This window comes from Elephantulus edwardii, unplaced genomic scaffold (genome assembly GCF_000299155.1).
Source record: "Elephantulus edwardii isolate Elephantulus edwardi_28Jun2011 unplaced genomic scaffold, EleEdw1.0 scaffold00025, whole genome shotgun sequence".
NCBI lineage: Eukaryota > Metazoa > Chordata > Mammalia > Macroscelidea > Macroscelididae > Elephantulus > Elephantulus edwardii.
Window position 1 is genome coordinate 685,664 of NW_006399775.1, and position 12,539 is coordinate 698,202.

A 12,539-nucleotide genomic window follows, 5' to 3' on the forward strand; every position below is an offset into this window, starting at 1 on the left:
CGGAACTTAAAATTACAACAAAGCTGCAATCTCCTACCTTCTTTAGAAATGTTTATGTTCAATTCTGCTGTCTGGGAAAGGCAGCATGACTTGGCAGGAAAGCCACCATTGTGATATTGCACATTTCTTCCCTAAAAACTGCTTTTCATTGATCCCCAGCCAGTGTAGACACAGCCTAAATCATCTGTCACGTGATTTAGCTGCCAACTTATCCTTGATTACAAGTTTCAACCTCTGAAGGTGTGTCATTTCACTTATATATTTAATAGGGGGATCTGCCAGACCATCACAGAAGAAACAAGCTCATCTTGCCGCTGTTGCCTGGCCTTCCTATTCACCCGCCTGTGGCCCTGTCCTCCACAAACCACCAACACTGAACTGGCTTTTGCTTTCCTGAACCGCTGGCTTCTACTTTTAAGTGAGATGTTTGGCTCCTTCAAGAGGTCATAAATAATACTATCCTCTGACTTGTTCTCTAAAGAATTGGAACCATGAGATAAAGTCAGGGACCCAGAAGATGATGATAAATCACTCTTTTGGGTCATTGAGCCCAGTGAGTCTCCCAACCAAACGGCACCATCAGGGTTGCTTTGAATCAGGCAGGAGCTGAGTCCTTCAGTTGGAAGCACATTCTTCTGGTCTTCATCGTGAGGTTCAGAACCAGGAGGCAGGCTATCTCTGGACTTGTCTTTGTTCTTCTTGTGTAAAGCTGTGGCCATAATAAGGAACTTGACAGGACCATTGTGAGCATGGTAGGAAACCATACCCCTTCCTAGAAAGGCAAAATATTTAAAGAATTTTTTTGTAAAGCAGATAATACCATGGAATAAACAGAATGCACAATTTAAGCACAAGGTATCTCACTCTGCCAAATAACAAAACCAAGGGTCCTCCGGTGGCCTCATGGTAAGAAGCTGCGCTGCAATCCAAATAACAAACCCTTGTGGATGACTATAACACTTCAATATTAGTCTTGTTGCTAGGTGCTTTCAAGTCAACTATGACTCACTGTGACTCTATCAACAACAGATGGAAATCTTGCTCTATTTCCTGCACTAACTGCATGATCTCCGACATGGTTGAGCCCGTGGTGATAGTCCCTGTGCCAAGAGGGTCCTCTCTTTCACTGACCCTCTCCCTTTCCCAACAAACTTTTTCCAAGGGCTGCCTCCTCCTGGCAACATGCCTATTCTGTGTTATATTGAAATAAAAATATATTTTCTCCAATTGCATACCCAAAACTAAGAAATACTGACTGAAAAGTATTAATTCAGGAATTAGAAAAGTAAGAAAAATAGTAAGATACTTTCAATACAGAATACAATGATCCTACACTATTACTTTTTTTACAATATAAAATGTACTTGCAGAACTTTAATATAATTATAACAATAATTTATTCTATCATATTTTAGAGTAAATATCTTCTGGCCTATATACTTCTAAATTTTTATCAAATTTAATGAAATGTTTGTAAAAAATAATGATCAAAAACCAAACTTAATTTTTTTCAATAATATCTCATTTCTAGTACTGATAATATGTGTAAACATATTCTTTGCACAAATATCTTATCACTTGCTTTATGGTAATGTATTTTATTTTTGTAGGTCTTGATTTTAAAAAATAAAAGGTATGTTCCTGAAATACAATGGTTTTAGGAACAAAATGGTTAAATATTCTTAAATGTTTTATTATGAAAAAGCTCCTGAGTATTATTATAAGACTCTTGCATGGCAAACTCAGAGGTTGTAGGTTAATTCTGGCGGTTTGAATCCATGGGCAGTAAGATTGAGAGAACGATCAGCAACCTCCCATGTGATTTACAATCTCTGAAAATCCACTGGAAGGTCAGGTATGAATTGGTTCCGACTTTGACCTTAATGAGTAAGTGATTTATCTCTGAAAAAAAAAGTCACTATTTTTATGGTTGGATAGGACTTTTCCATTTAAAAGTGATGTGATTAAAATTTAAAAATGATCATCCAACCTAAGAGCACATGCCAAACCACAGGAGATCCTTTTATAAAACACAGATGCCCTAAGTGTCAGGTGGGACCGAAGTACTCAGGTTTTTAAATGCTTCAGAAGTCATCTGACATAGAACATATGTGCCTCTTTCGTAAAATGCTTTAAGCCTAAAACATGATGCTATCCCATACCATTATACTGGCTCCTTCCAAAGCAGATTAATTTATAAATTTTTTAACCATAAGGTTTTTATTGCTCAATCAATAATGCTGAGTCATCTTTGACTCATAGAAACCCTACTGTATGATCCTACATCAGCCTCAAGATAACTCACTGCTGTGTCTAAATCCATTTTTATCCCAATCTGTCAATCTATCTCATTGAAGTCTTCCTCTTTTTTATTGATACTCTACATTTCCAACCATGATGGACAGTTACAGGAATTGGTCTCTCTTGATAAAATGACCAAGTATGTTAGACAAAGTTTAACTATTCTTGCTTCTAAGGAGCACTTTGGCTGCACTTCTCCCGAGACAAATGTTGCTTCTTTTGGAAGGCTATGATATATCCAATATATTTCATCAACACAACTCAAAGTCATCAATTCTCTTTTACTTTTTTTTTTTTTCTTCACTGCCCAAATTTACATGTATCCCAAGTGACTGAAAACACCATGGCCCAGTCCAGGGTACCTTACTCCTCAAAATGACATATATGCTGTTTAGAACTTTAGAAATCTTTAGCAGCAGATCTATCCAATGTAATGGCAAAATGGAAAAATCTAACAATTAGCAAGTGCTGGTGGGAACACAGAGGAATAAGAATGCCCACATACTGGATAATGAGAATGTAATTTTATGTGTCAGCCTGGAAAATGTTTTAGCATTACGTAGCAATGAGCATTTGGAAGCAGGAGCGGCATCTACTTCCCAAACAACGTGCCTCTGGAAACTCGATAAACTTTGATAAATGCCGATTGTTGTAGAGTAATGAGCGTGGCTATTCCTTAGAAATTAGCAGTTCTATTTCTGGACATATGTGCTAGAGGAATTAATGCACATATAAATTTAAGACAGCTATTCATAAAGGCACTATAAATAATACCTTAAAAATGTGTCACAACTAAGTAGCCCTCAACAGAAATATGGGTAAACAATGTCACATCCTTTTAGAGGACTACTATGCAGCAGGGAAAATTAAGTTAGTGCACTAACATGGACAGATTTCAGAAATAATGAAAAAAAAAATAGTTACCAATGGGTACATGTATCATTGTTGCTGTGTACTGTCAAGTTGGAACCAAGTCATAGCTGACTCCCCAGTGGGTTTTCATAGGCAGTAAACTGCCTGGGAGAAGACTGCACATCATTCTCCCACAGAGAAGCTGGCCGATTTGAACTGCATGCCACAGGCTGGCAGTAAAACTCCTAACCACTAAGCCAACACAGCTTCCTAGCATCTGTCATATGACAAACAAAGAAAATGTTAAATTAGACAATATTACAAATCTATTTTTTAAGGATTATAAAACCCTGGCAATAATAGAAAAAAATAAGTGGAATAGTTACTACAAAATTCAGCTAAAAGTTACCTCTAGGTGCTGGGAGGATGAAGGAAAAGAATTGAAGTGACAGCCTGAGGTTCTAATGAATAAACGTGTATATTTCCTAAACTACATGGCAGGTACATGGTGAAGTTTCTATGATTACCATTTAAAATTGTACTATTATTTATATACCTTAGATACTCAATAATAAAAATGAAATAATTTATAACAGGTCATAAGAAGAGTTGTTGTTGTTGTTACACGCCATTGAGCCACCTGAGACTCATAGCGACCCTATGTACAACAGCCCTAAACCCTGCTCTATCTTGTGCCAATCTTACTGTCTCTGACACACCTACCCCCATTACTCCAGTTACTGAATCAGTCCATCTCTTCAAGGATTTTCCTCTCCTGTGCTGTCCCTCTACCTTTCCATGCATGACGTCCCTCTCCAAGGACTGGTCCCTCCTTGCAACATGTCCAAATTATGTCAGATGAAGTTTCAGAATCCTTGCCTCCAAGGAGCAGCCTGGTCTCACTCTCTCTAGGATGAATCTGTTTGTTCTCCTAGCAGTCCATGGTATATTTGATACTGTTCTCCAGTACCATAGCTCAAAGCCATCAATTCTTCTATCATCCCTAGTCATTGTTCAGCTTTCTGATGTATAGCAAGTAACTGCAAAAACTATGGCCCGGATCAGGTGCACCTTAGTCTCCAGACTGACATAAACACAAGCTACACACATGGATTTCACCTGACGGTATGCATAGGAGTCAGATCTATTACATATGTGGAAAGAATTGTTGGAGAAGCTCAATATCAGCTGTGAAAACTAGGCCAGGTGCTGATTGTAACAGACCACCCACACGCATATGCAAGTTCAAGCTGAAGCTAAGGAAAAGTAAATCAAATCCACAGCAACCAAAATTTGACCTTGAGTTTATTCCACTTGAATTTGAAAATCATCTCAGGAATAGGTTTGAGACCTTGAATACTAATGAGTGAAGACCAGATAAGCTGTGGGAGGATATCAAGAATATAATCCAGGAAAAATGCAAAAGGTCATTACAAAGACAGAGGAGGAAGAAAGACCAATATGGATGTTACAAGAAACTCTGACTATTGCACTAGAACACTGAGAAGCCAAAGCAAGGGGAAGAAATCAAGATATTAAGTTGTTGAACAGAAGATTCCAAAGAGCAGTGTGGGAAGAAAAAGTAAAGTATTACAATGAAATGTGCAAAGAGCTGGAGTCAGAAAATAAGAAGAGTAGACTTGAATTAAAAAGAAGAAATGAAAAAAAAATCAGAAATTATTTATCATACAAGGTAGCTGTTGTTGTTGATTGCCTTTGAGTTGAGCACAACTCATAGAGACCCTATGAATAAAAGGCCTGAAGCCCCTCTACAACTATCAACATTTATCCAAGTTCAAAGATTCCGGAGGCATTTTATTTAGGAAGTGGATGTCACTTCTCCTTCCAAACCTGTCATAGTATGTTATAGTTTTCATCATCCAGTTTTAAACTCTTAACTTCACTTGGATGTTTGGCCATTCCAGGTGTAGAAATGCTGAGACGCTCGCCATGTTGGCCCTTCCACTGTCACCAGGCAATTCTAGATGTGAACGGACAAGTGTGGGGCTTTCCCTGGGCTTTGTGAAGAAAGGCAGCGATCATGCTAAAATTTATCATTTTGGTGAAATACCTATAATTTTTTCTTCTTTTTAACGGTTGATATTATAATCAACATAAAATGTAAGATCTTTATTTTCACTTAACTAATAGTATTAACATTTTCCTATATTATATAACCTCTCCATAAATAAAATTTTCTTATCGGAATTCTCTTAACAATACAATTTCCTTATATATGATAATTTGTCAAATTTCAAGCATTTAGATTATTTCTCATTTTATGCTTGTAAAAATAAAATTACAAATTAGACTAGTTTGCTTCCTAAGACAGATTCCTGAAGTGGAACTGCTGATTCTAGTTTTATGACCATATCAAGACTCATAATCTAGAATGCCAAATTATTTTTCCAAGAAGAGTATTCCAACTTGACCTTCGAATATTTCAAAGGGGCCTAAATGGTCTTCTTTCTTTACAACATAGAATGTTTTTTAAAAATTCATTTTCATTGACTAAAACGGTATATAAAGTTATTAAGAGATTGGTGGCAATAATGGAAAGATGAATCTGAAAATGTCTTTTTAGGATAAGTAAGTTCTCCCTGAACCACTAACATAAGGAAAAGAAAAGCAATTGTCTAAATAAATTATTCAAGTCAACAATCTTTATACCAATCCAAACCCAACCCACTGCCACTGAGTTGATTCTGACTCACAGAGACTGTTATAAGACAGAACAGAATTTCTCTGTATGGTTTCTTTCTTTTTAAAAATTATTATTATTAATTTTAATGAAAATTTACAGAGATTTTGGATTTCCATTCATTCACTATTGTGCTTTTCTCCCTGCCCATCCTTCCCTCCAGTTCATTTTTCTCTTATAAAAGCAAAAGAAAAGTTCTTTCATTGTTATACACTCCCTCCTCCCAAGTCCACTCCACTATGCAGCCTTCTTTCTGGATTCACGTCATGACAATAATACCTAATCATATATACCTTTTAAACAGTTCTCTCTCTCTCTCTCTCATCTGTTTCAATACAGTACACATAATTTATCACATCTTTCTCAGCCTTCCCCCTAACTCCTATGTCAGTCCCATTTCACAACAGTGGCACTATGCAATATTTGTTCTTTTGTGACTGAGATATTTCACTCAGCATAATGTCCTGAACGGTATAAGGCTGTAAATCTTTACAAAAACAGACATCTTTCTCCTGTGGAGCTGCTGGTGGGTTTGAATTACCAAACTTTTGGTTAACAGCTGAATGCTTTAACCATTGTGACATGAAGCTTCCCTATAATCTGTAGGGTACACTAAAAAAATAATTATTAATTTTTTTAAGTAATTCCAAGAAAGTTAAAATATTACATAACCTGAAATACTTTACTAATTTTAACAACAGGAAAAGACACACAGACACATGAGATAGATGTACTCACCAGTTACTTTGGGAATTCCTTGCAGACGAGGAACAGGCAAGGCGACAACGATGCCCAGGTTGGTTCCAACCATTAACAAGCCGTGGCAAACAAGCAGACTGGTTGCAGATACCCGTTGATGCCCTAAATGGAGAGATGGAGAAGTTTGTTGCATGAGTCTAAAGGTTGGCTTATGCAAAACCACCAGAGTTAGGGCACTGAGATATTTAGTATAATATCTAAAACATGTGACCCTCAGCGTTAATGTCTTTGGTCAGAATAAAAGATATTAAGAGTAGGATGTGTCACCGAAGTTGTAGAGTCTAGTTCACGTTAGCAAGACCATAATGAGAACAATCTTGAGAAATAGATACCTTAACTACACCTTAGACAAAGTGTGCTGGTCGTAGAAGAAAGGCAGACACATTTTGAATCTCCTTTTTAATTCTCTTCAGGCTCCATTGCTTTGACTGACATTTTCAGAGTTGAGTCAATTCACTCTCCGTGGTCTATTTGAAAGATCTACTTTTGTTCAGCTCAGAAAGTGACCTATAATCCACCTCTAAACGAACTGTGGTTCTTTGAAAATAATAGACCCATCATTTTTAGTATTAAGAAGATACTGATTGACTACGGCCAGGATGGACTTTTAGTATAATCTACCACACTTAGATCAAGAAGCTGTAGTCCGATCTGAGCAAGGAAGCACTGCAAGATTTAAAGTTAAGAAAGGTGTGCATCAGGGCTGAAATCTTTCTTTGTAACTATTCAATCTGTATGCTAAATAAGTCACTCAAGAAGACTCTATGAAGAGGAATATGACATCAGCATAGGAGAAAGCCTCATCAACAACTTGCGGTAAGGCAGATGACATAACCTTGCTCACTGAAAGTGAGGAGGTCTTGAAACATGTGCTACAGAAGATCAAAGAATACAGCCTTCGATATGTATTAGATCTCAACATCAAGAAGACAAAAATCCTCATTACTGGGCCGATAGGCAACATCATGATAGATGGAGAGCAGCTTGTCATCTTACTTGGATACACAATTAACATGCTTGGCATCCATAGTAAAAAAAAATCAAAATACTAATATATTGTATTTGGAAAGCCTACGTCAGGGACTACTCCAAACTACTAAGGAGCAATAATGTCAGTTTGAAGACTAAAGTGCACCTGACTCAGGCCATGGTCTTTTCAATTACTCGCTGTGCATCTGAGAGCTGGACAATGAATGAGAACAGAAGAAAAATCAACTAACTTTGAGCTGTGGTGTTGGAGAAGAGCACTGGATAATCCAGGGACTGCAAAAAGAAATAACAGATATATCTTGGAGAAGGTGCACTTATAGTGCTCCTCTGAGGCAAAAATGGCAAAGCTTCACCTCACATACTCGGAGAATGTTTGGGGTATTCCTTGGAAGGAGACATCATGCTAGGAAAGGTGGAAGATTCGCAAAAGAGAGAAAAACCTTCAATGAGATGGACTGAAAAGTGACAATGGCAATGGGCTCAAGTATGTCAGAGAAGAGGACGGCACAGGATCTAGGTTTCAGGGTTCAGATCTGCTGTTCATGGGGTTGCTAACTCAGGTTGTTATGTGCCAATGAGTCACCTGTGACTCATAGTGAGCTTGTGTACAATAGCTCTGAACCTTGCCTTATTCTGAGCCAGTCTCACTGTCTCTGACAAACCTATCTCTACTGCCCCAATAACTGTGTAAATCCATCTCACCAAGGTTATCTTCTCCTGCTGAGTTATACTCGACACATAAGAGAACGACACATAAAAATAACAAATACTGTCTAAGAGGCTTTCCTAATATATTGGTACAAAGACTGTATCTCATGGACTCAGTAACAGTTTTGCAAAAGATCATTGGAGTTAGAAGGGCATTTCAAGCTTCTTTGTCCTGGCCCCCTTAGCTAAGGATCTGAGTCTCAGAGAAATGAAACACTTTGTTCTAGTTAGTCAAAAGGCAAGAAAGTGGAAGTGAAAGAAAGTGATTTAAGCACTATCCTAGTGAAGATGACTTGAATATCCTGAAGAAGAGCAAAGACTGTAACTTTCCATATGGATTACATATTAAGATCAAGATAAAAATTCTCACAACTGGAGTAACAGGTATTATCATGAGAGATGGAGAAAGAACTAAAGTTGTAAACAATTTAATTTTACTTGGATCCCCAGTCAACACTAATGGTAGCAGCAATCAAAAATCAAAAGACACGCTGTATCAGGCAAAAATGCTAAGACCACTTTAAATTTCTAAAGAGTAAGGGTATCCATTTTAAGACTAAGGTGTTTCTGGTCCAAGATATAGTATTTTCAATTGCTTGATATGCATGTGAAAATTGTATAATGAATAAAGAAAACAAAAGAATAATTTATGCCTTTGAATTATGTTATTGGCAGAGCACTTCTGGGAGTCGAAGGTTTATCATTCAAAATTGTTAAATGATAAAATAATTATTGTATTAAGGATAGAAGATGCTATGTAGATGGGTTGGAATATGCAAATAGCTTGCTAGTTTATCCACAAGTGGATTGTCTGTTTACCATTCCACAAGGGGATTGGCCAGTCTCAACATTCTACAAGAGGATTGGCTAGTCCACCATTAAATAGCACAAGCCAGGATGAGAAACAGACTGATCTTGTGGAGCCACTGAAGAAAATGCAAGACAATGTAGGATGCCCTTCCTGCTACAGTTACACCTACAGCAACGATATCTATGGTCAAACTGGAGAACCTGATGTAAGAAGGGGCCTTGGGGCAGGAGGAGAGTCAATAATGGGAGGACTGAGAACTTGGGAACACCATTCTGGAGCCGTTAGGCTTGAGGCTGAGATGCCTGCGTGAACATTTTAGGAGGTATCTTAATCGCATATTATTATTTATCTAGATTATAACCTTTTTGCTTCCCCAATATGGTTCTATTTTGGACCCAGCAAAGCAGTAATATTGGTGTCGAGATGATTAGAAAGAATAGGAGTGTGGGAGACATGTCTGACCTCACGGGAACTGGTTTTGTGTTACTGATGCTGTTGATGGGGACAATTCCCCTCTGTGAAGTTGTTAAAAGTCAGATAAGGCCATTCCGACACAACCCTTGCCTTTTTACAGTTCTGAATAAAGCATGGACTGACAAGAAAGCAAACAAATCTGTATCAGAGGAAGTGCAATCAAGGTAAACGTTAGACAAGAATAGTGAAAATTCATCTCACATACATTGAGCATCTTTTTTTTTCAGGAGAAGCCGGTCTTTGGGGGAAAAATTCCATCATGCTGGGAAAGGTAGAGGGTCATAAAGAGAGGAAGACTCTCAATGAGATGTGTTAACACACTGACTGCAACAATGGGATTGTGCATTCCAGAGACTGTAACCATTTTTACTTGAGCTGCAGTCACTGTGTCAACCCATCTGGTAGGAGGTCTTTCTTTTACCACCCACCTTCCAAGCCTCATGTCCCTCTCTAAGGAATAGCCTCTCCTAGCAACATGCCCCAAATATGTGAGATGAAGCTTTATTACCTCTGCATCCAAGAAGAACCCTGGCTGCACCTTCTTCAAGATATACCTGTTCTTCTGACAGCCCATGAGATATTGAGTACTCTTCTCGAATATAACAGCTCAAAGGCACCAATTCTTCGGGCATCCTTCTTCATTGCCCAGCTCTCAGATGCACAGCAAGTGATTAAAAACACTAGTCTGAATCAGGTGCATCTTAGTCCTCAAACTCACATCATTGCTCCTCAATAATTTGGAAAGGTCCTGACTGTAGACTTTCCTAGTGTACTAAGTCTCCTGATCTCCTAACTGCTGCTATCACGGGTGTTGATCCTGGGTCCAAGTAAGATGAAGTCGTTCTTGACACAAAAGTATCTAATAGGAATTTCAAATAACTTTCCTATGATTCTACTTTTCAGTTATCTTCCCTTCAAGTCTAATTTTGATACACTTTGGTGACATAGTAGTTAAAATCCTTGGTTCAAACTCATGATCTACATACTCAGTGGGAGAGGATGAGGCAGTTTATGTCTGTAATGCTTTACAGCCTTAGAGACCCAATGAGGCAGTTCTACTCTACCCTATAGGGTTGCTATCAATAGGAGAAGATTCCAAGGCAATTGTTGTTGTTATGTGCCAACGAATCACCTGTGATTCATAGTGACGCTAAGTATAGCAGCTCTGAAGCCTGCCCTGTCCTGAGCCAGTTTCCGTGATTCTGACACACCTACTCCCAATGCCCCAGTTTCTGTAGGCTTATTAGCCTAATTTTCAAGTATCTTTCATATTACTCAAATTTGAAAGCACAAATTTTTATTTTCTACAACACAATTCTACAATTAGTCTTCTACTATAGTTCTGACTCGATGGCACATAACAACACTATTAGCAAGAAAGCTTTCTAAAGAAACTTTAAAATAACTTTCGGTGTTTCTGTTTAGCTATAACACAGGGTAACACCTAAAATCAAATTGTGAAAAGCTGTGAATACTTAAAAACAGTGTGATTTTTTATTTCCTGTTAGGATATGGTGTTTTCAGTATCTCCATAGCTAATCTGAAATTTTTCTCATGAAAAAAGTATGAGAGCTAAATTCAGAGTCCAAATTAGAATAAAATGTCTGTAGAAATAATTTTTTAAAAATGAAAAATAATTAGGCAACAAGAAAATGAATATAATTTTTATTTCAGTTTTAAACATTAGTTTATATGATAAAATTAAAAATCTATCATTTTATGTTCTCAGTAACTCTGAATGCATGGCAGCTGTTTGAGAGATGAGTTTTAGCAATACAGCACAGTTGTAAGCCAAACTGGTAGTTTAGTGGCAAGGAGTTGTGCTGTCAACCTAAAAGCATGCAGTTCAAATCCACAAGTCACTCTGCAGAAGAAAAATGAATAATCTTCTCCTGTGCAATTTACTGCCTATAAAAACCTGCTGGAGGGTCAACTGTTAATTGTTTCTGACACCATGGTACATACATAACAACAATATATGCTGATCAGCACTGCTCTCCTGGATGTAAGCACAGTCCTTTTAATTTTTAAAAGATAGTGAAAATATTGAAGCTATTTAGAAATACAATGTTCAGCATAATTCACAATTATTACTGATTTGTACTTCACAACATTGTAAAACTGTACTTAGGCAAGCATACTGGGAAGGCATGTATGTTTCAGATTAAATACAGGATGCATCTTTTTTGAATATCAATTTTTACTCAATGATGATCATTCAAAATATTATATGTGGTCATCTTAACAGGTAGAAATGAAATCTGCATATAAGCTGAATATAAATCTGCATCATTTCACAGTCTGAATTCTCTGGTGGAAAAGCTATGGTACAATATAAGGGTACATTTGGAGCTAGCTTATTGTTCTGTACTTTTTTTCCTTTCAAAAAACCAGCTTGGTTTCACTGCAGCTAATGTACAGGGGTAAAATGCTATTTACCACTTAAGCTTTCAATTTTAATAATTAATTTCACAATGGTGAATGCTCTGTAATAAAACTAATAGAGATAAAAAGTCTATTACAGCGGACAGAGAGTTTACACTGGTAGCCATCACGCTCTCACTCTCATTTTGGTCAAGTCAGAAGTGACTCACAGCTGACCCTCCATTGGGCTTCTCCGGCTGTAAACTACAGGAGAGGTGACTGTCGACGTTTCCTCTGTGGAGCCACTGATGCATTTGAACCACCAGAGAGTTATTTCCTTTGAGTTAGTAACACTACTTCCTATGGACTACAACCACAATCATCATGGTTGTTGTTAGGTGTCTTTTGAGTTGAGTACAACTCATAGTGACCCAATGAAAATCAGATCTGAATCCTGTCGTATCCTGTGCCTGCAAAGAGGATGTATAATTTTAAAATATTGATTTACTGTGAACTTTTAAAAATTTTTATTAATTTTAATGAACATTTACAGAGATTTTGGATTTCCATTCATTCATT

General features: G+C 37.4%; 1 protein-coding gene across 1 annotated transcript in view; it reads right to left on the reverse strand.

The window, feature by feature from the left end:
- Positions 1-254: 254 nt before the first annotated feature.
- ARHGEF10 (Rho guanine nucleotide exchange factor (GEF) 10) overlaps positions 255-12,539 on the reverse strand; it is a 194,791-nt gene continuing 182,506 nt past the window's right edge. The window contains exons 27-28 of the mRNA XM_006882906.1: positions 6,593-6,715; positions 255-772 (exon numbers count right to left, since the gene is read on the reverse strand). Coding sequence (XP_006882968.1) covers positions 255-772; positions 6,593-6,715 — 641 coding nt within the window. The remainder of the gene's footprint in view (positions 773-6,592; positions 6,716-12,539) is intronic.